Here is a 22,899-nt window from a genome sequence, read left to right as displayed (position 1 = left end):
AGTCGTCCAGATAAGGATGGACTTGTACTCCTTCCTTTCGCAGGAAGGCCGCGATGACCCACCATTACTTTGGAGAAGGTCCGCGAAGCAGTAGCCAACCCGAACGGGAGGGCTCTGAACTGGAAGTGTCGGCACAGGACTGCAAAACGCAGAAAGCGTTGATGAGGAGGCCAGATGGGAATATGCAAATACGCTTCCTTGATGTCCAAGGATGCCAGGAACTCCCCTGCCTTCACTGTCGCTATAACAGAGCGGAGAGTCTCCATGCGAAAGTGCCGAACTTTCAAGGCCCAATTGACCCCTTTGAGGTCGAGGATAGGCCGCACAGAACCTCCTTTCTTTGGTACCACAAAGTAATGGAGTAACGTCCCTTGCCAAGCTGATTTTCTGGCACAGGAACGACCGCACTCAGGCAGATCAGATTGTCCAGAGTCTGCTGCACTGCCACAGCTTTGACCGGAGACTTGCAGGGAGATAATACAAACCCGTCTCTTAAGGGTCGGCAGAACTCTAGCTTGTAGCCATCTCTGATGACTTCCAGCACCCAAGCGTCTGAAGTTACCCTGGTCCACTCGCCCAGAAACGAGGACAGGCGTCCTCCAATCTGCACTGGGCCATGGACCAGGGCCCCGTCATGGGTACGAGACCCTGGGGGAGTACCGGAGGATGCACCTCCGGGACGGCGGTCTCTGCGAAAGGAATGCTGCTTGGGGGAGAAGTTCCTTTTGAAGGAAGAGGGGGCAGAGGAGCCTGACCTGCCGGGCGGGTACTGACGGGCTTCCTGAACCATCCTCTGGAGTTACCGGGGCGAGCACTGGCCCGAGCCCTGACCTCTGGTAGCCTCTTGCCCTTAGACGTGCCGAGATCGGTCACAATTTTGTCCACCTCGACCCCAAAGAGCAGCTTGCCTTTAAAAGGCAACTTAGCCAGGCGGGACTTAGAGGCGTGGTCAGCAGACCAATGCTTCAGCCAAGCCACCGCCGCGCAGAGACTGTCTGAGCCATACCTTTAGCCGAGGCTCTCAAGACATCATACAGCAAGTCTGCCAAATAAGCCAAGCCCGATTCCAGGGCCGGCCAATCAGCCCTCAAGGAAGGATCCGAGGGGGAAGCCCGCTACACAATCGTCAGGCACGCCCTGGCCACATAGGAGCCGCAAACTGAGGCCTGCAAACTTAAAGCAGCCGCCTCAAAGGACGACCTTAAGGCCGCCTCCAATCTTCTGTCTTGGGCGTCCTTTAGGGCCGTGCCACCTTCCACCGGCAATGCCGTTTTCTTAGTCATCGCAGTGATTAAGAATCCACGGTAGGCCAAAGAAAGGCCTCCCGTTCACTTTCAGGCAGAGGATAGAGGCGGGACATAGCCCTAGCCACTTTGAGGCTCGCTTCCAGGACATCCCATTGAGGCGAAATCAAGGTGTGCATGGCATCATGCACATGGAAGGTTCTGGGCGGGCGCTTCGTCCCCAGCATAATGGCGGAGCCAACAGGGGCTGAGGGAGAGACGTCCTCCGGAGAGGAATCTTCAAAATGCTCATGGCCTGCACTAACAGGTTGGGCAAGTCCTCTGAGCGAAAAATCCGCGCTGCAGAGGGGTCATCCGCTCCATCCGAGCGGGAATCCGTCTCCTCCAAGGAATCCCCAAGGGACCGTTGGGAGAACCCAGATACGCTGCCCTTATCTACATCAGAGGAGACAGAGTCCTCTAAGGCCTGGAAATCCACCCGAGGGCGTTTACTTCCGGGGGCCTCAACCGCTTTATCGGACAAGGGAGCCGGGGCAGCGTTTTGCATAAGGAAGGCCTGATGCAGCAGCAAAATGAACTCGGGGGAGAAACCCCCCAGACTGTGCACTTCAGCAGCCTGGGCCACAGCCCTAGACGCACCCTCAATCCGCGCTCGCAAGAGCGGGGGAGAAACATGCTGTGCATCCAAAATGGCGTCCGGCGTGACACTCCGCGAAGGAGCCGCGCAGGAAGAACGGCGCTTAACTTTGGCCGCTTTTTTGCCGTCGCCCAAATCAAGGGCGGCCATAGAATGAACATCTCCCACCTCAAGGGCGGCCGAAGAAGAAGCCGTCCGAGCAGAGTGGCCGGCCAAGATGGCGGAGGCGAGCAGCGGGGGATGGGCGTTATGGCGGGAAAAACCGCCGCACCGGAGGAAGAACCGGGACACTGACCGGCATCCAAACTGACACCCAACAAGGGCGAATCAGACTTTAAGACCCCCCGCATCCCCGCTAGAAGCGCACACGCGGTCCGGGGAGCGATTCTTTGCGCCCTCGCCCTCCGACGCCATAGGCCACGTGGAGACCGATCGGTGACCCCCCTGCCCGCTACAAAAAGGTAAAAATTACCTGCTTCTCGCTCCGAGCTGTAACGAACTGGTGTCCCAGTGAGTAGCTGCAATAAACGTTGCAATAAACGCCCTTAAGGACGTCCATTTTTTTTTTTTTAACGGAGCCAGCGGGAGGGGGGAGAAAAGGAGGGACCTGGCACCACCAGGTTTGCACTTGCTCAAGAAGAGCCCTCAACCCCAGGTACTCAACAAAACCTAAAAATTAGGCTTGGAGACCTAGCCAGAGCTGCTGCTGTGTGTGACCACCACCTGCTGAGATAGAGAACATACTGAGGAGTTTCCGGCAGCACATGGCCACATATAGGGAGGCAAAAGTTTGCTCTCTATCTCCACCTGCTGGTAAATGGACACAACCCACCAGTCTATGGATTGATCAGCATGATGATATGGAAAACACTTTACATGTTGATAGTAAGGAAATTTGCTAACACTGCTAGCCGAAATTCACCAAAGTGCGTTCTATAGAATATGCTAAATGCTCCACCCCATCCTTTGCCCCCCAAATGAAACAGTCAACACTACGCCCATGGCTGCTGCTGCCTTCTCGCACGCAGCGCTCGGCTCTTTGGCACCGCCCAGCTCTTCCACGCGCCTTGGAGCCAGGCAGGTCCGGGGGGGGGGGGGGGGGCACCCCAACTGATAGTCTGCACGGGGGCACCAGAGACCCTAGGCATGGCCCCTGCTGCCCCATCATTAGGGTCAAAAGAAACAAAGCTGGGTGGGGCTGTCTATGGGCTTTAGCCTGCTCCAGATAGAAGGCCAAGGCTCTATCATAGTCCAAAAGTGTGCAGTGCACTTTTAGAATGGGCATGGAATTTTGAGAGAAATGTTGGTAGAACAACTGACTAGTTAAGATAGAACTCCGACATTCCTTTAGGAAGGAAATTAGGATGCATGCAGATAACTACTCTGTTCTGATGAAATCTTGTGTAAGGTAGATCAACTACTAAAGCCTGGAACTCTGTAGGCTGAAGTGACCTCTATCAAGAATATGACCTTCCAGATAAAAAGAAGTGTATCAGGCTACAGATGGAACAACCAGGCAGATTCAGAAGTTAAAAGGAAGCATTATTTCTTCGCAACCCAACATGGCCCATGTTTCAGCTATTACCTGCACCAGGGGTCTGCCACACAAACATACATATATGATTTAAAAACATTTAAAAAAAAATCAAAATCCAAAATTAATATATACTAATCAAAGGTAAAACATCAGTCTGAAGAATACTTTTCAGCAACAATACAAAAGAACACTGTAAAAAAAATGTGTGTGTGTGTGTATATATATATATATATATATATATATATATATATATATATATATATATATATATATATATATATATAAAATTAAATCATATAACATACATCATAAAACATAAGATGGCAAAGAATGCTGCCATAACATGTATCATACTGACCCCCCCCCCCCCCCCAAAAAAAATATTTAAAACATGGATATGGTCATATATCATATACGATATAAATCTCTCAATGGTCACATGCAGCTCTCTAGCCTTAATGAACATATCATGCAGTTTTATGGCAATCTAAACTGCCACATACATATCTTAAGACCATTGTCTTTTAACTGGAATATCTTAAATGGAAATCTCTGAATATCAAAGGGCTACTCAAATATAATGAAAAGTCAAAAAGTTAAAAAAAAAACCCTACTACCCATTGTCATTTAAATGACCATAAATAGATAAAATGGTACACAGGAATGACCAAAATGCGCTATATTAAAAAATTTAAAAAAAACTTGCAAAAGCACTACTATTAAGGAAGAATGCAGCTTAACAGATCGGGAAAAAACGGAAACAGTTGTGGTACACCTAGATAGCAATAAACTTGCAAACATACTGTTAATAAAAACCCCCGCAACCTACCTAAAAATGAATTAAAAACCTAATACTGAGGTTCTTTATACTGCTTACTCGAAAACAATGGTAGTTGCCAGCGTACGCCTTGTAGCACTATAGAAATGCTAAATAGTAGTAGTAGTAGCATTAGGAGTCAAAGACGCAGCACTTGCATCCTCAGTGTTAATAAAATATAGTAACAAAGTCAGTGTCATAAATTTAAATACGCTGGTGCCAATGCATTAAAAAAAAGGTCTTTAAACATAAATTATGTGACAAACATCACAAATCGCTGGTCCAAAGTAAAGAAAAGTTAACGGACTATAACTTATACACATCAAATACTTTATGGTTGAAAATGTACAAATATAGCAATAACATACTGATTTTACATCGGGATTCAAGCATTTGAATTAGGTTATCTTAGGCATGGCATCTTTATTGTTACGTTTTTTCACTTGTTTTTATAGTTTTTACAGTGATTAAAGGATCAATGGAAGACAAAGCCATTGGGGAGTCTGAGACTGCATAGTCAACAGTTTTCAAGGTCAGCATTCTCTTTAGGTTCCATATATTTTTCATTTTATGTACTTTTTTTTAACCATAAGTATTTTGATGTGGTGAAGTTTTGTGGTCCATCAACTTTTATTTACTTTGGACTAGCAATTTGTGATGCTTGTCATATAATTTATGTTTTAAAACTTTTTTTTTTAATTTACAATTTTTTCAAGTACAAATCTTGAAACAGAATAGATGACTATAGGTCATTACAGAACTTAAGGAAACTAATTATTTACAATCTTATTTAAATCATGGCCTTTGCTCATCTTTAGTCCACTATAAGGAGGCAATCCCTCAATTACATAGGAAAAGTTACTTATTAACAAAGTTAAAGAAAAAGGCGGCAGAAAAGAAGGTTGAGCGATATTAAACTTATCACGGCGTTGAAGTTATTATATTCCTTGGTTGTGGCTTAGATGAGTTAGCAATCTTGGTTTCTAAGAAAGAGTTCAGTTGTTTAGAGTCAAAAAACACATATTTAACCGAGTTTAACTTTAGAACACATTTGCAAGGAAACTTTAACCAAAATAAGGCACCCAACTGCAAAGTTTTTGGGCTCAATTTAAGAAACTCTTGCCTTTTCTTCTGTGAAATTTTGGAGACACCTGGATACATTCTTATTTTGCATTCCAGGAAATTTGATCTCTATTAAGAAAATATTGCTTAAGTATCCAGTCTCTATCAGGTTTGTAAAATAAAAGTTACTTTAAGTGTGGCAGTTGTCAGTCCCACTTTATCGTCTTCAAGTATTTGAGTTAAGTTCATATCTGTTTCCACAGGCACATCAAGTCTATTTCCTTGGTCTAAACCTTTCTTCAGGAAAGGTGATATATATTTTAGATACAGGAGGATGTGACTGTTCAGGAATTTTCAAGACCTCTGTTAAGTATTTTTTTAAAGTTATAAGAGGTGAGAGATTGATAGTTGCCTAGGAAAATTTATAAGCCTAAGAGTATGACCGTTGATAGTTTTCCAAGAGTTCAATCTTGTTTTGAAGGTAGAGATTTTCTTTAATCATATTAACTTGGATCTGTTGACAATCTTGTATAGTCTTAGAATTTTTTTCAATATCCTTGTCCATGGTTAGAATTTATTTTTCCAGTATTTGTATTTTTCCAAACATATAGTTAAATTGTTGAAGTAAGTTTCTGTGAAAAGGAAGCTTCTAAGCCCACTAGGGCATGCCATATTGTGTCTAAAGTTGTAGTCTCTGGTTTCTGAGGCAAAAAAGACTTACTTGGTAGAGCAGATTCAAACGTTAGCTCCCTCGATGGCTGACTCTCTAATACCAGTTGGTTCTCCCCAAGGATATTCTCCCCTCCGTCACCCACCATTCCAAACGCGGGGACTGTCGACGTTTCTACACTCGAGGTGGCGCCCGCATCCGGAGACCTCGTCGGCACTTTGGCATCCGGCGTCTCCAAAGCCGCTCTCGGGGTTTCCGCCGGCATCAGAGGGTTTTTTTAAAAAACTTTTTATGGCATTGGCACTGGCATATTTAAATTTATATGACGCTGACATTCATTATCATATTTTATTATTTAACAACCACTGGGCTCGCATGTGCTGCATTTGACTCCTGATGCTGGCAACCACCATTGTTTTCAAGTAAAGCTGTGCAGAGAAACCTCTTGCGCTACGTTTTATGGGTGTTTTACATATTTTCAGTCGTGTCTCATCTTTGGCTCTTCAGTGTTTGCTATTGAGAGAGGTAGGAGCGATACATGTTTACTCAGTAATGCAGTACCGACAGTCAAAATTTGGCATTTTTTTTGTCATGCAACAGTACTGCTATTGATCATTTGTGCCCTAATGAAATCTTTGAATAATGGACTTTTTCCTAATTGGGTAAAATTGCTCTTAACCCAATCCAAAAAAAAATCAGAAAAGTGATTTGGGAGATGTTACTAACTATAGGCCGGTGGCCCTCTATAACTTTGCTGTGAAAGTTTGAGAGGGTATAGTAGCAATTTACTTACAAACTTATTTAGAACAGCATAGTTTGTTACATCAAAATCAATCAGGATTTCAAAAAAGTTATAGAATGGGACGTTATTAGGTACCCTGATTGGTGAATTTAGAAAGTTTATGAGTTTATGGACAGCAAATTGGTGATAATGCAATTTGATCTTTCTAGCACATTTGATGTAGTGGATCATCAGGTGTTGCTGGAAATTTTTGATTTTTTTGGTATTGGTGGTAGACTATTGGACTGGATAAGAGTTTTCTTAGTTATAGATCCTACAGTGATTAGTTGAAGGGATTTGTCAGATGAGTAGACAGTAAATACTGGGGTACCTCTCAGGGATCCCCCCCCCTCTTTCCCCAATATTGTTTAACACCTTCATGTCCTCCATAGGTTTTATATGGAAAAAAATACGGCATTAACTGCTTTTCTTATACTGACGATATCACATTGTACTTCCTTTTCTTCAAGGATAAGGAAGATGTTAATATGCTGATCACTTGTGGTCTCACCTTGGTTGAGATGGGCGACTTTTACACTTTAAATTAATCGTGACAAAACCAAGTTTTTGATTGTCACGACATCTAACACTGATGTATCAAATATATGGCTATGCTCTAATGGTATCCACTTGAAGGCTGAAAACAGAATTCAAAGTATTAGGGATCATGATTGGTAAGCATTTATAATTAGAAAAATATTGCCAGTTAGTAGTTAAAAAGGCTTTTAGGGGCCCTTTTACAAAGGCACATAAGGGCCTACTCACGTCCAAGCACATGCCAAATCAGCATTACTGCCTGGCTACCGGCATGCCCCGGGCAGTAATTCTGAATTTGGTGCACGCCAAAAACATGTGGAAGAAAATACTTTAAATTTTCAACATCGTGGTGCTTACCCAGCAGTAACAGCAGTGAGCTTGCGCTGCATGCCTAATGCCCGAGTAGTGCGTGAGACCTTACCCCTAAAGTCAATGGATTGGCGGTAAGGTCTCAGGCCGAAAATGGACCACAACTGGTTTTATTTGCTGTACATCCATTTTCTTGGCCCCTTAAAAAAAGGGATTAACTAAGAATAGGGGCTATTATTATATACTATTCCTCCAAAGTTATATAAAATGAAATCAAAATAGGAATAGATATATATTTTATCGAATATTGCTTTATTTACTATGACATTTCTGACTAGCTCATATGGATCTTCCCCCCCCCCCCCCCCAGTTCTATCTTATTCATATATTGATTGTTCTCCACAATACAATGATTAATACATCAAACATCTTATAATTATCTCAAATTTCAATTGATTCAACCTACGTGATCTAATCTTTATCATGATGGTATTACCAGTGTCAGATATTCAAAGTCCTTGTGGTCAATGAATAATGTTAGTCCCTTAGTACCGTATCAGTTTACTCCACAGTGCTAATTCCTCTTACTGATTGGATGAACACAGGATGAACCTACTGGATGGGTCTCCTGCTGAAGGAATGTGTCAGAAGAAATAGGATGAATATCATGTAATTTTACAGTTTCTGAAGAAAAATATACGTGGATGAAGCGTGTTGGTATGTCGCTAACCTTTAGCGAATTATGAACAGCTCCTGAGGATGCCAACGGGAAAACACAGCACTGTGTAGAGCTGCAAGAATTCTCTTATACACAGATTGTTGGAAAGGATATTTGTGGATACCACTTTTGAATTAATTTGATTATCCAGTCGATGTAATTTGGCTGAAAAGAACTACTGTGGAGTAAAATGTTATGACCATGGGTATCTGCTGGACAGATACACATGTTGTTGATTGGTCCTTGTGTGTCACCTGGACCAATTTGATTGGTGAATGGATCTCACTCAGAAGAAGGGAATGGGACTTGATATACTGCCTTTCTGTGGTTTCTGCAACTACATTCAAAGACGTTTACATAGTATGCCCAGGTGCTTATTTGTACCTGGGCAATGGAGGGTTAAGCGACTTGCCCAGAGTCAGCAAGGAACTGTAGTTGGTAATCGAACCCAGCTTCCCCAGGATCAAATTCCATTAACTAACCACCAGGCTACTCCTCCACTCCAAATGAGATACAGACTGATTTGCCCCAACACCTGTGCACGAAATCTATGCTGAGCATTGCATGAAGTACAGTTTAAAAGCAGCTCTGTGTCTTTCTATGACTTGAGTAACCAGCCTGCACAGCATAGGGACCATGGACTTTTCCTGATCTACAAGGGCTTGCAGGTGCACTCTGCTAGAGCCAGAAGAAATCTGATGCTGCACATCACATGAACTCTGGGACCTACAGGACCACAAGAGTGAGGAAAAGCAGGAACTTTCTTCTAAAGCTCAGGTTTTAGTTAGGTTTGGTGTTGCCTGTAACTGATTGGTTACTGATTGGTTGTCTCAGGACTGGTGATGAGTAGCCTCATACTGCTGCTGTTGGTAATTTTATCTCAGGATATTATAGTTGTATACACACTGGTGTAATAATCAGTGTATTTTGGTACTGTACAGGGTTTTCTAACTGCTTTGCATTTTGCTATACTGTTATTTTTATATGTATAATAAATTATTTCTATTTGGCATTTTCTTTTCATTTGTGCAGCCCTGTCTGCAGAGCTTAAGGGCCAATTAGGTACTCTTATATCCTTAGCAACGAGTCCAGAATAATTGCTATTTAACTGATTCTCTGCCCACCTAAGTACCTCTACAGTATCTATCATATCCTGTTTCCAGGGTGAACGTGTGAGACTGTAGTCCTAGTCTGCAGTCTATGCACATTTGTTATCCAAATATACAAAGAACTCACAAGGTGCATTCCAGATCATCTTGATGATCTACTGGACAATCTGGTGGAGTTCTGTCATGAAATTGATGACAGGTCATTGATGACCTGGTCCAGACTATTTTTAGAACCCAACAGATTATAAGGGGCCACCTTCTTGGAAAAAAATTCATTTGCTCTCCTACTAGCAGGCAGTTCATAATGAACTTTGGCTGTGCTCTCTTGGAGCCAGTCACAAGCTCATCCTTCCTTAGACTGGAGCTGGTTAGGTCTTCTGAGCCCTCTGCTGCCTCGCAGATGAATGTGAGCTCTGGGATAACTGGGAAGGAGGGGGGGGAGGAGGAGGAAATCTACATCTTTGTGAGTAGTACTGCTTCCTTTGCCTTCCACCGAAATACCCCAGGAGTATGCAAGTGATGAAGTTATTCAATTCACTTTTAGATTAGGTCAACAACCTCCTCATCTTGTCAACAAAAAATTTGTCGCCCAGGCAAATGGACATTTGCCAGCTTCTCCTTTCCTGCTAATTTGGTGTGGGGGGGGGGGGGGGGGGATGTATCTGCAAATTTCACCATACTACGCACTAAGTTCCACAAGTTCATGCACATGAAGAGCTGGTAAGAATGTATGCAGAAGGCAAGCAAAGCGTTCTAAAACACCTTACTCCCAAATGACTCCAGAGTCCTACAATCTCTCCCCAGGAACACCGAAGAGTGAGGCCTGGAGTTTTTGGTTCTTTCAGAAGTGGATTTGACCACCATGGAAAGGTGAGGAAGCTGGAGCTTCTCGAATATGGGAGCCTTCTGGACTCTGTACATAGAATTGGTCTTCTTGTGGATAGGCTGTAGAGAGAAAGGTTTCCCACTACTTCACAGCTTCTTTGGGAGGGGTGTCAAAATGAAGTATGTCCAATAACTTGACCTTGGGCTCATTCTCAAAATGCAAAAGGAATGGAATGGACTGAGCTATCTTTCACACAAAGGAGGTTAAGGAGAGCTCCTCAGGGGGAGATTTTCTTCTTTCATAAGGAAAAGAGTAATCTGAAGGGAAACCAAGAGACAACTCCCCTGAAAACTTCTGGCTCCTGCTCAGACTCTCAGAAGCAGTCCAAATCTGACTCGGGATAATACTCAGCTCTAACATTTAAGCCTGTGCCTACCTTGGTTTAATGGACTCATGAGCAGAATGGGCTCTGAGGAAGCTTCCTCCTCACAGGGCTGGACACTGACACAGCCTTAACTGGCACTAACTCCAATAACCTTCAAGGTAATGGTGTCGACATCAGGCTAACAAGCAGAGAACGTGCCAGAGCAGCATCAGGCCTATACAAACGCCCTCAATGCCTCAGCATCATTTCGGTCGAGAAGGCACCCCAACACCTTAAAACATGGCTCCTTGAGATAAGTCACCAGTAAAGGCTGGGCCCCAGTTGGTGTGGTCAAGTCCTTCAAAGGCAAGATTGGTCCTGGTTCAACAGAGGCTAGTGCTTTGGTGCCAAATCCCTGGAGAGGGAGCATCCTTATGGGTGCTGATGCTTCTTGGGTATCAACAATGTCGATTCCCCAGTGCTCCCAACGCTGTGCTTTGATGAGGACCGATGCAAATGCTTCTTGGCCTCCACCTGATGCATGACATTGATGACCCCTCAGCACCAAGGATGATATTACATTTTTAGGTCTCCACGTGGTGGGCTCTGAAGATGCTCAAACCCGAAAGGTGCTATCAACACTTGAGGTTGAGGCAAGGGGAGACCACATTGTGTCTGATGCAGCTCCAGAAATCATGGGGACTGACACCAGTCCAATGCTGAAGTTAATGGACCAGAATTCTCAGCACCAAAAATGCTCTTGTGCTGTTCTTCATGACTCCCTAATGGCTCTTTTTGACATCTGTGAACAGAGTTTACAAAAGGAAACATTTGGATTAGGCCCTAGACTAACAGGCACCAATTATGAGTGTCAGTAACTGACATGGTACTGGCACATCAGAAGCATCACTGGGAGTCTTCTGGGACATGTTGGGGAAAACAGTAAAGGCAAAATCAACAGCTCAATAATTGAAAAACAAAAAAAAAAGTACCCAACCAGGCAGTTCAAGGTTGCAGGGGGGCCTAGCGAGTCACAGAAATAACCTTAGTGCAGAAAAACTAAGGAAAATTAAAAGGGGAAAACTGGTCCTGTGAAGCACTTACACAAGAAAACAAAAAAAAAGAAGTGGTGAAGGCAACCAAATGTGAGCCGAGGAGATGAAAGACAACTGCCCTGGTCTTGCTTGGGATAGCAGAAGGGAAGGTGTGTGTATTCGTGGTGCCTTCCTTCCAAAGGTTTCTTGAAAAGGAATGCTAAGGAGCATCTCTACACTGAGCTCCATCAGATGTCAGCCATATGTGAAAATATAATGTCCTGCATGTCCTTGGAGAATTTGCTTTTCTTGAAATATAGAACATGCTTTACTAAATATAAGGAAATAGTTATATTTCATACATTTTTATGCAATGTTTCTATAATTTGATAGTAAAACAACTTGAGGACTGCAGTTGTTACGTTCTATACCAAGCTGAATAAATAAGTATCCAAGCCTCCAACTATGATCCCTGCACTTGCTGAACAGAGAACTTGATGAGGAAACCCAATGATTCTAGCAAAGTCACTGATGTGGAGAGATCTTATCTGGCAATCTGCTGTGAATATATTGCTTTTCATTTTGTGGATTTTTTTTTTTTTTGCTTTCATATGGCTATTCCTGTGCCAGAATTCACCATGAGTTTTGACACAGTAATAAGCTACAGTAAATTAATCTTTCCTTGATGAACAAAATTAATTGCATGGCTCAAAACTGACAAAAGAGAGTGAGTTTTGGAAAACTGTTCAATTGTGTAGCATATTTTTTATAATAAAAAAACAAAACATTAAACCATCTTTTAGTATTCCACTAAAGGTCTGCAAGCAATAGCTCAAGTTGCATAAGCAGAAGATGCCAGCCTGCAATGCAGCCCCAGCCTGTGCATCCCATACCCCAATTCTACCTTTTTTTCCTCCTCTTCCATCTTTGGTCCTTCTACCATTTCTCTCGCCCTATCTCTTTTTCTCCAATCTCTTCTGTCCAATAGCCAGGCTAGAAGAAGCCAGACTGCTATGCAGCCCCACCCTGTGCCAGTGCTCCCATACCCTAAGTCCAATTTTTTTCATTTGTTCCTTTTTTTTTCCTACTTCCTTCTCTCCCATCTTTGGTACTTCTACCATTTCTCTCTTCCTATCTCTTTTTCTCCAAACTCTTCTGTCCTGTAATTCCCAGGCTAGATGCAACAGTGGCTATTTGGTGTCTGTTAGAGAGTTTCCCCAGCATATAGTAGTGGTTTCTCTTCCCCAGTGAAATAGGTTGCACTCTGGACCACAGTAAGTAGCTTCTCCCCTATGGCAGCCCAGAGTTAATCTTTTCCTGCTTGCAAGCCTCAAAAGTTGCTCCTAATTAGGGACTTTGTGGGCAGGATTCTCAAGAGAATTTAAAAAACAGTACTAGACAAAGAGAGAAAAATATTTCCTTACATTGCTGGCCAATGCACACAGCTGGTACTGCTCTAATGTGATGATTTCATGGTAACATGGCTCCTGTGCTAACTTCACAATAGTACTACTCGCAGCCAACCTCAAACGTGACATATCAGGTTTACTGAAAAAGAAGCAGCAGATGGGTCAACTGAAGTAAAAATGATCTACACATTTTGTTACTTTGATTGTTTTTCATACTATCTAATGTTGAAAAGAATTCAAAGTCTACTACAAAGATTGAAACATTTATCAAAATTTACATATTCTAAACTGAATTGCCAAATCTGACAGGTGCCTAATGACAGAATATGAATTTCTATTATAAACTCTTGTGAGGTGGTAAAAATATAGCATAACAGATTGCATTTGAAAGTCATCTCATTAGATATTCTACTGAAGTATGTCAATGTTAGTATGATATCCATGTTATAAAATATGCTTGAAATGTACTTGCATCAAAAACTTTATATAGAAATAACTGGTTTGTATTGTCAACAAACCAATACTTCTTCACCATAATTTGTTACTCATTTCTATGACGTTTTTCTGGCAAACCTCTTTCTAATGATATCATCACTACTATAGTTCAACCATTAAAATAGTAATGAGAATGCTGATCAAAAATAGCAAAAAGAAAATGTCTCTGCTCACCAAGAACATCTCTGTGGAGCTGATTGCTTTCTGAAACTGTGCACAATTTGACACCTGCATTACATCAGCTCACAGCTGGCAGACTTGAGTCTATGGATAATTTATTTCCTCTGCATATGCACAAAACAGGAATACAATTCATCACCCAATCACACTAACTGCCCTTTGTATATAATGGGATTTCAATATCTGATGCAATTTCTTTCTACAAGAGTTGAATGGAAAGTAATGGCTCCACCTCCTTAACTTGCTGACAGATTTCAAATGTTGAAGCTTTCATTTCTGCAGTCAGCATAATAGGAACCCTTCTTGCAAAAACCTTTTGATAAACAAGAATATCATTCCTGTGCAATTCCAAGTGTATCGGCAATTTGCCTTCGAGCTATTGTTAGATGTACTTTACCAGTTCATTAACCTTCCTCGTGAGAGACTCATCCGTTGCTGTTATGGGTCATCCACTTCATTTTGGTCACACAAATCAATCCTTCCATGTCCATAATCTTTACATTGTTTGGCCTATCAATGCATGGTACTCACATCAGCATACTCACCACCATAAACACCCTGCACGTGGTGGTGAAATTCAATTGGAAGGACTCAGTAGTCAGACATTCTATCATGGCATGTTGCTTAAATCACAGATGAGTGCTTTGCCGCATGCTTCCATTTCACAGCAATAGCAAAATAGCCTCTTCAGACACTTCTCACCAACTGAAGTGAAGGAAGAGGTTTCAAAGAACAAGTGAACACAGCATGTCAGCACTGCCATTTGTTGAGGTGGATGCATTACTTTTCATACAATCCCAATAAACCTTCCAGTTTACCAATGTCTTTTCTACTCTAATGTAATCTAATCATGGCATTTATTATCCATGTAACCAGCACTTCTAGGCAGGTTACATAAGAAGCTAAAAACATTCAACTTTACATTTGACAAATATCACAAATTACAAACTATCATCAAACACTGAATTAAAATTATTAAAAAATTCTTATTTAAATATTTATAAAATAACCAGTTTTTACAAATGGTCCGAAACTCTAATCAGACATACGCCTGATATTAAGAGGTAGAGAGTTCCAAATCTCTGAAACCTTTTTCCACAATTATCCTTTTGAAAATAGTCTTCAGTCTACAGGTTGTACGAGAAGGACTACAAGTCTCATAAACTTGTGAAGATCTCAAAGCCCTAATTGGGAAGCATAATTGATAAGACAACAAATAGAGTAGAGCAAGCCCACACAGAATTTTAAAAATCATAATCAAAAGTTTAATTCTGTTCTTGCCCTACAAGGGAGCCAATGTAACTTCATCAATTATGGTATTACATGATCTAAACCCTTCCTATCATGTATAGATTGCAGCCTTTTACTTGTTTATCTGGAAGACCCAAGTACACCAGGTTAAAAATACTGTATACTAGAAATAATTATCACTTGAACAACAATCTGGAACAGTTAACCACAAGAAACAGTTCCTAGATAAGCAATATCTTCATTTTAAAAAAAGATTTGCGGACTACATTACTAATTTGAGCTGACATGGTCAATCCAAATCTACTACCATTCCTAAAAGTTTTTATTTCTTCTTTAACTGGAACTTCAGAGCCTGCTAACTTGTTTTAGGTTTGCTATTAGGAGCTTGTCCTACCCAAAGTATATTTGTTTATCTGGGTTAATTTTGAGCTAAGCATAAGCAAAACCAAAAACTTGACTCAAAATTATATACTAAGGAAAGATTTCCCTTTCATGGAAATATCAAACTATCATCTGCATATGAGAAAACAAAACACCCCAAGGAGATATCCTACCCATATTTTTCAAATAAACATAAAAAGAAATGAGGAAAGTGGTGATCCTTGTGGAAATAGTACACACATGAAACGTGAATGTATAATATATGGAGTGTTTCACTTCATATGACCAGGAATGAAAAATAAAAATATACAAAAATTTGGAGGAAAAGACTTCAAATCTGTGGTGGAATCTATGGTTTCTTTTGAACAAATTCAACCAGACAGATAAAAATTAGTCAAAAACCTCCATGCTCAACCCCAAAAGCAAACAATTTATATTGTGGTGCAGAAAACCTCTATCATTCGTATATCATAAGAGTTTATATATGACATTTGTCCATTAAATGCAATGAAACCAAGCACTTAAATCTGAAAAGCTTCACAGTGTGGTCCCAAGCCACAACCAAAGCTCAGCAGTGCAGTCCCAACAGGGACCTGTTTCGCATCCTGCTTCTTCCAGAGACTCCACTGTGCAAAATGGGTCCCCGTCGAGACTGTGCTGCTGAGCTGTGATTTTTGCTTGGGAACGCACTGTAAAATTTTTCAGAGGTAAGTGCTTGGTTTCAATGCAGTCAAGAAGACTTAAGCCAAATGCTTTCCAATGTCCAACAAGATTTTTTCAAACTTAATAATGGAGACGTATACCAAGGATTGATCTTAAATATAGGATATTTATTTCTTGATGTGGGGCAACATCATCAGAACAGTTATTTAGTTCATTCCATTTGGTCCAAGCTTGCTCAAGTGAATCTACAGGAGTATCCCCTATCTGCACGTAACTATCTCAAAGTATTTTGATCTATTTTTCCCCTGGTAAGCATAGTTCCTCTTCTAATACTTCTAAAAGAAATAACTTCTTGCAGTAAATGATCTGACCAAGGTGACCACTATCTCATTAGAAAGCTTTCATATACAATTTTGCATTTCTTTCCTATCTTTGCTCACATTATACTTACCATGCTGGTGTGAAAGGCAAGCAACATGTAAGTCTTACAGATACAATTTCAGTATATAGTGGTAAGCCCACGAATGCCATGACAAAATGGTCACAAGCTATGCACATTATGTATCCCAAACAAATGATGATAGTCTTTACAGAAAGAGGCAGGAAACTATATAATATGTACATAAGAACATGAAAGTTGCCTTACTGTGTCAAATCAAAAGATCCATCTAGCCCAGTATCCCTTTTCTAACAAGCACCTGGCAGAATTCCAAAAAGTAGCAAGACAACATGCTACTTTACTCCAAGGGATAAGCGAGTGGCATTCCCAAGCCCACTTTGTTTTATGGATGTATCTCTAGAAACTCAACCAAAGCTTTTTAAAATTGATATTTACCCACTCCTCCAACAATGAGTTTCCACAGCTCAAGGGAAAATATTTTCTCATATTTGTTTTAAATGTACTGCTATATAATATAATGGTGTGTCACCTAGTCTTTGTACTTTTGAAAGAGTAAACAATTTGATTTGTGGTTCCCCATTCTATTCCATTCAGGATTTTATAGACTTAATTTTCCCTTAGCTGTCTCTTCTCCAAGCTGAAGAGCCTCAACCGTTTAACTTTTCCTCTTATGAGAGGAGTTCCATCCACTTTACTATTTTGGTCACCCTTCTCTAGCTTTTCTAATTCCACCATTTCCTTTTTTAGAGGCAGCACCCAGTCTCACCATGGCCTAATACAGAGGCATTATGATCTTATTCTCTTTCCTAATGATTGTCATGAAATGCCTAGCCACCCACCTGGGGTTACCCTCGCAGCCACTTAGAGGGTCTATCCCTAGCACAGCTCAGGTCTGCCTACACCTGTCACTTGTGCTCTACACTAGCACCCTCCTCCCACTGACTGGGTCAAAACCACCTCTGGGCGAGTCTCCTGCTCCCAAATTATTCCCAGTGACTTCTAGGTTACTGGGGTCACACTCCCAGTAGTCCCCCAGTTTCCAGAAAGCACTCACTGACCCAACACACAAACCACCAGGATTCTTTATCAGTCCAGAGAGGCAGAACGAACAAACTGTGTTTATTCACAGAACTTGGAACAGTGGACAAAAATGTGCAATTGGCAACCAATAACAGGTAACTGAAATATGGATCAATTATAACACTAACACTACCATAAACATCTATCTTAAATACTAAATATTAACATTATACACAAGTTATACAAATCCAAACTTTTATCACATGACTGCTTAACTTCTTTGCTATTAATGATCAAGCACTACCACTTTATATCTTATGCTGAATAGGACTTCTCTACAGTCGATGACCTAATATCTGTTACTATCTAATTTATTACTCAGGAACCTTCTTGCACTACCATAATGTATTCTTTACCATGTATGCATTCACATGGTATATATATATACCACGATCTGTTCTACATACACTATGTTACATATATGTTACCATGTATGTATGCACCATGTATGCTACCATGTATGTATGCTCCTTAATGCAATATCATTTGTAATTCTGTTACCCGGAAATGGCAACCGCCATTACAGCAAATGTAAGCCACATTGAGCCTGCAAATAGGTGGGAAAATGTGGGATACAAATGCTACAAATAAATAAATACTGGCTAAACAGTACCTGGGAAGATCAGGCTATATAACTGTACACAGAGCCTTAGAAATGAGATCTGTCTTTCTTCTTCCAGGCTATGACTGAAGGCAAAATCAGTACACTCTAAAGGAAATGAGCTCCTGGGCCAATAAGTGCCCAGTCAACAAGATTTGAAAGTATTCTGTGCTTACTTCCTGCTTGTGTCAAAGGAAAAGAACATTCAGTTCCCTGTAACAGCTTTACAGCAAAGAAACACCTCCTGCTGGCCAAATAGGAGAAATACATTGCAAGAAAATATCTAATACATTTTACAGGGTTAAAACACACTGTTTCTTCACAGATTCCCAATATTCTGTAGAGGTTTTGACATCTGTTCATTTAGGGATTCTGTGAAACATACAATTTGATCATAAGTTCCTAAACCTTTGTGCATAACTTATGCTGTCTGTCCCTTCCCCCACCCCAAGTACTGGGATAACATCAGGAAACACCAGGATCCTGCAGGATGGGCTGGTGATAAGGAAGAATGACCTGGATTAACCAGAGCTGGATTCCACTAAAGACTCTGGACAGCTGCCTTGGGACTCTGGAGATGCTACAGGGCTCTTAACATGCCCTCAGCTGCTATGGCTCACAGTCTTTAAAGCAGTACCTTGAAACACCATACTATTTGCAACTTTTGTTTTAATGTTTAAACATTAATCCAGCTCTTGAATATCAGAGGATGACTGTTAGGATTTGCCCACAAAACCCCCACCACTGGAGAAAGCTTCCTCAAAAGGTCTAGAAATAAAGACACTGGTGAAAAAGTGCCTTGCACCATTCTTTGGGCTCCAGGACAGGCAGGTGATCTTAAGAAAACTGTCTCAAAGTTCCCAGATATATCCTATCTTTACTTCCTTAGTGCTCTCCCAGTCTTCCTAAGAACAGAAGACGCTGGCAAAATCCTATAAACTGCTCACCACTTTCTGTATGGAGAACCAGTTGACAGGCTTCTTCTCCAAGATTACCTGCCTGCTTGCTCAGTTGGCTTAATTAATGCAATGCAGCCCTCTTAGCTCTGAACTGCCAACTAATATACAAGCACTCTCTTCATTTTTTTTCCATTCAATAACCTTTGATCAAACCAAAAATTAACATATTCCAATGGAGAATAGCTTCTGCCCAACAAAACACAGAATACAGCAAACAAATCCCCTTCCAATTAGGCAAATTTTCACAGTGACATGCCTGAATAAGGCTCACCCTTACTCTTTTTTGGTGGTTGTTTAAACAGATCATCTGCAGCACTTCTGGACAGACACTTTTCCTGCCAATGACTTCCACAACTTTATGGACCATTATGTTATGGGGGTTTCCATCCATTCCGTCTCCCTTCTGGCTTCTATAACTTTAGGGACCATGCCCTGGGGTTTTCAGCCCAGTCCATCCTGTCTGCCTTTCATCCCATTAAACTTCCCAGCTGAGCTCAGAAGGGTTTCTTGCCACACCCTATTGACCTAGTTCTGGGATCAAGTCACAGTTACCAAGCTTCTTTATTGGTGGCTAGATCAGAAACTACCTTTCAGAGTTCCTGCTCAATATGGACTGCTGGTGTCTGCTCCTCCTCCAAGGCTCCCAATATCCAGCTCCTATTGCCTCTCTCACCAAAAGGCTCCTCGTATTGAACTGTTTCATCTGGATCTAGAGGAATGTACAGCATCTGTCCTACTGGGCTCCTGACCTTCACAATGCCCAACCCTGAGCTAGCTTTCCTCGTTTGGAACAGCTCCTTCAGCATACCTAGGGGAGAATGCCATAGGGACTATAATTTAACACTATTCTCTGGGACTTCCTCCCCTCTCAGAGCTGGAGTTGTATGTTTCATGGAGTCCTTGCAACTATACCTCCACCATGGACCACAGCAATGCTTTTCCTCAGGCTCTTCCCTGTCACTTGAATACTTTCCTGCCTTAATTAATTTTGAAGTGTACTTCTCTAGTTTGGCCAGCATATGGTGCATGTTATGTTTTAAGCTGTTACAAAGAACTGACCTTTCTTTCCTTAGTTAACCCGAATAAGGAAATGCCTGAGTGATGTAACCAGTTTTTCAAACGTGGTTCTGGGATATGATTGGCCTAGAGTTTGAAATTACCAGCAGTTGCTGGCTACTGTTTCAGCCTTAGCCCAGGAGAAAAGAGAGAAAGATCTCTTTGCTGAGGCTCAGTGAATTATATGTCCTGGTCTTCCCCAGTATGATTTAGACAGTATACAAATGTTTAGCTAGTGTTATAATTGATCCATATTTCAGTTACCTGTTATTGTTTGCTGTTTGCACTTCTTTTCGTTCATTGTTCAGTTTAAGACAAAACACATTCCTTTTCAGTTTATTGTCTCTTCTGTCTGGATTGATAAAGAATCCTGGTGCTTTGTATGTTGGGTCTGTGAGTGCTTTCTGGGAACTGTGGGGCCACTGGGGATAATTTGAGAGCAGGAGACTCGCCCAGAGGCGGTTGTGACCCAGCCGGTGGGAGGAGGGTGCTAGCGTACAGCACAAGTGTCAGATGCAGGTGGACCTGAGCTGTACTGGGGATATATCCCCTAGTGGCCACGGGGTAACCCCAGGCAGCTGGCTAGGCGTTTTGTGACACTTACTGTTTCCTTTCTTTCTAAAAGCAGGATTTTAGGGGTGCCATCTGAGGAAATAAGGAACCCTAGCCCCTACACTAAGCAGTAACAAAAGTTACTGAAGCTATGGCTACAGCCTGAAGGATGCTAGGCTGCATAGAGAGAGGCTTATCCAGTAGAAGGATGTGTTAATACCTCTGTACAAGTTGTTGGTGAGTCCCCAATTGGAGTAGTGTGTTCAATTGTGGAGGCCATATCTTGCTAAAGACATCAAAAGACCTGAGGAAGGTGACAAAAATGATATTGGGCTTGTGCCAAAAGGCATAGGAGAAGAGACTTGAAGACTTGTACACCCTAGAGGAAAGAAGGGGATGGGGTATCTGATACAGACATTTAAATACTTAAAAGGTATTAATATGCAAGCTAATCTTTTTCAGAGACGGGGAAATGGTAGAGCTAGAGATCATGAGTTGAGCTTGCAGGACAGAAGACTTAGGAGTAATGTCAGAAAATGTGTTTTAGTCCAGGAAGAGCGAGCGGTAAGCCTGTTGCTCTGTAAAAGGGCCCCTCAGTGATTTAAGCTAGATACCTTTTTTTCTCCATATTTCAGTTAAGGGCTAGGATTAGCTGGGATAGACTGGAGTAGTGGAAGGTGGAATGAGGTAAAAATTAATGTCATGAGTTTATTTGTGTTTTCTTTTTCCATAATTCGCAATTAACTGTCATGGTATTTGCAGACTAGAAGTATTGTATTGTAAGAATGCTTATTTGATAGTTTTAGGTAAGGAGTTCCAAATTTTAGTGCCCTGATATGCAAAGTTAGCAGTATGTTTTGTAGAATACTTTCTTACAATTCAGGAAATGTAGGAGAAGATATTCTCCAGATGATTTTGAGGCATTATGTCAGGGTAATTCAATGAGTTTGTTCATGTATAATGGGGTTGAACTATACAAACTTTTGTGAATGAAGGTACACAGCTTGAATGATAACTATCTTTTATTGGCAACCAATGCAAATCGTACAGAAGCTGGGTTGCTTTGGCAAAGTATGGTAGTCTGAATATGAGACATGTGGCAGTGTTTTGAGTGGTTTGTACTTTTTTTTAGGAGATCCCCTTTAAGTCCTGCATAAATATAGTTGCAGTAATCAAACCTTGTAAGGACTAGGGATTGAACTAGGGTACAGAAAACTGATTTTGCAAAGAATGGTCTTAAGTCTCCTCAATTTCTATAATGAAGACAGTTGAGACCATTTTGGAAATTTGATTATATAGAGTGAGGAATTGGTCAGTTGTGACCCTTAAGATTTTCATAGTTGAGTCAAGGGGATATGTGATGTTCTCAGTGGTAAATTATTTAAGACTAGTAAAAGAGGCCCGTTTCAGAGCAAATGAAACGGGCGCTAGCAAGGTTTTCATCGCCAACACCCCCCCCCCCCCACTCTCTCCCTGGCCAACCCCTTCGTTGTTCTGCCATTGCTCCGCCCCCAACGTCATGATGTTTGACTTGAGGGCGGGGCCTGGAGCGATTTCCCACCCCCCGCCTCCCTCCCTGCCAACCCCTTCGTTGTTCTGCCATTGCTCCGCCCTCGAGGGCAGGGCCCAGAGCGATTTTGGTGGCTTCACCACCACAAACCTTTGAACCTTTTTGAAGGAAGTCAGGGCTTGGCTTCAATGACGTCAGTGTCCTCAGAACGTTGAGGGTGAGTTTTATTATAGTAGATTTATAGCATGTTGAGGATTAGTAGCTATTAAGAATTTAGTTTTATCAGTGTTGAGTTTCAATTTGAAATTGGATGCCCAAGATTCCATTAGAGAGATACCTAATCTGATGATATGAGTTATTTCATTTATTTCTTTAGTGAATGGAATATAGAGTGGAGGAGTGGCCTAGTGGTTAGGGTGGTGGACTTTGGTCCTGGAGAACTGAGGAAGTGAGTTCGATTCCCACTTCAGGCACAGGCAGCTCCTTGTTACTCTGGGCAAGTCACTTAACCCTCCATTGCCCCAGGTACAAATAAGTACCTGTATACAATATGTAAGCCGCATTGAGCCTGCCATGAGTGGGAAAGCGTGGGGTACAAATGTAACAAAACAAAACTAAACAAAAAAAAAGATGGCAACATCATCTGCATAAATGAATGCTGGGAGACCATTTTTCTCCAGTAAATTGCCTAATGGAATCAACAGGATGATAAATAGG

General features: G+C 41.7%; 1 protein-coding gene across 1 annotated transcript in view; it reads right to left on the bottom strand.

Annotated features, from left to right (window-relative positions):
• PDS5B (PDS5 cohesin associated factor B) overlaps window positions 1-22,899 on the bottom strand; it is a 536,259-nt gene that overhangs the window by 68,881 nt on the left and 444,479 nt on the right. Inside the window, 1 exon segment of the mRNA XM_030200370.1 lies at window positions 13,070-13,193. Within this exon segment, the coding sequence (XP_030056230.1) occupies window positions 13,070-13,193 (124 nt within the window).

The sequence above is a fragment of the Microcaecilia unicolor genome, chromosome 4, assembly GCF_901765095.1.
Source record: "Microcaecilia unicolor chromosome 4, aMicUni1.1, whole genome shotgun sequence".
NCBI classification, from domain to species: Eukaryota; Metazoa; Chordata; class Amphibia; order Gymnophiona; family Siphonopidae; genus Microcaecilia; species Microcaecilia unicolor.
This window is presented reverse-complemented; position numbering and strand designations above follow the sequence as displayed.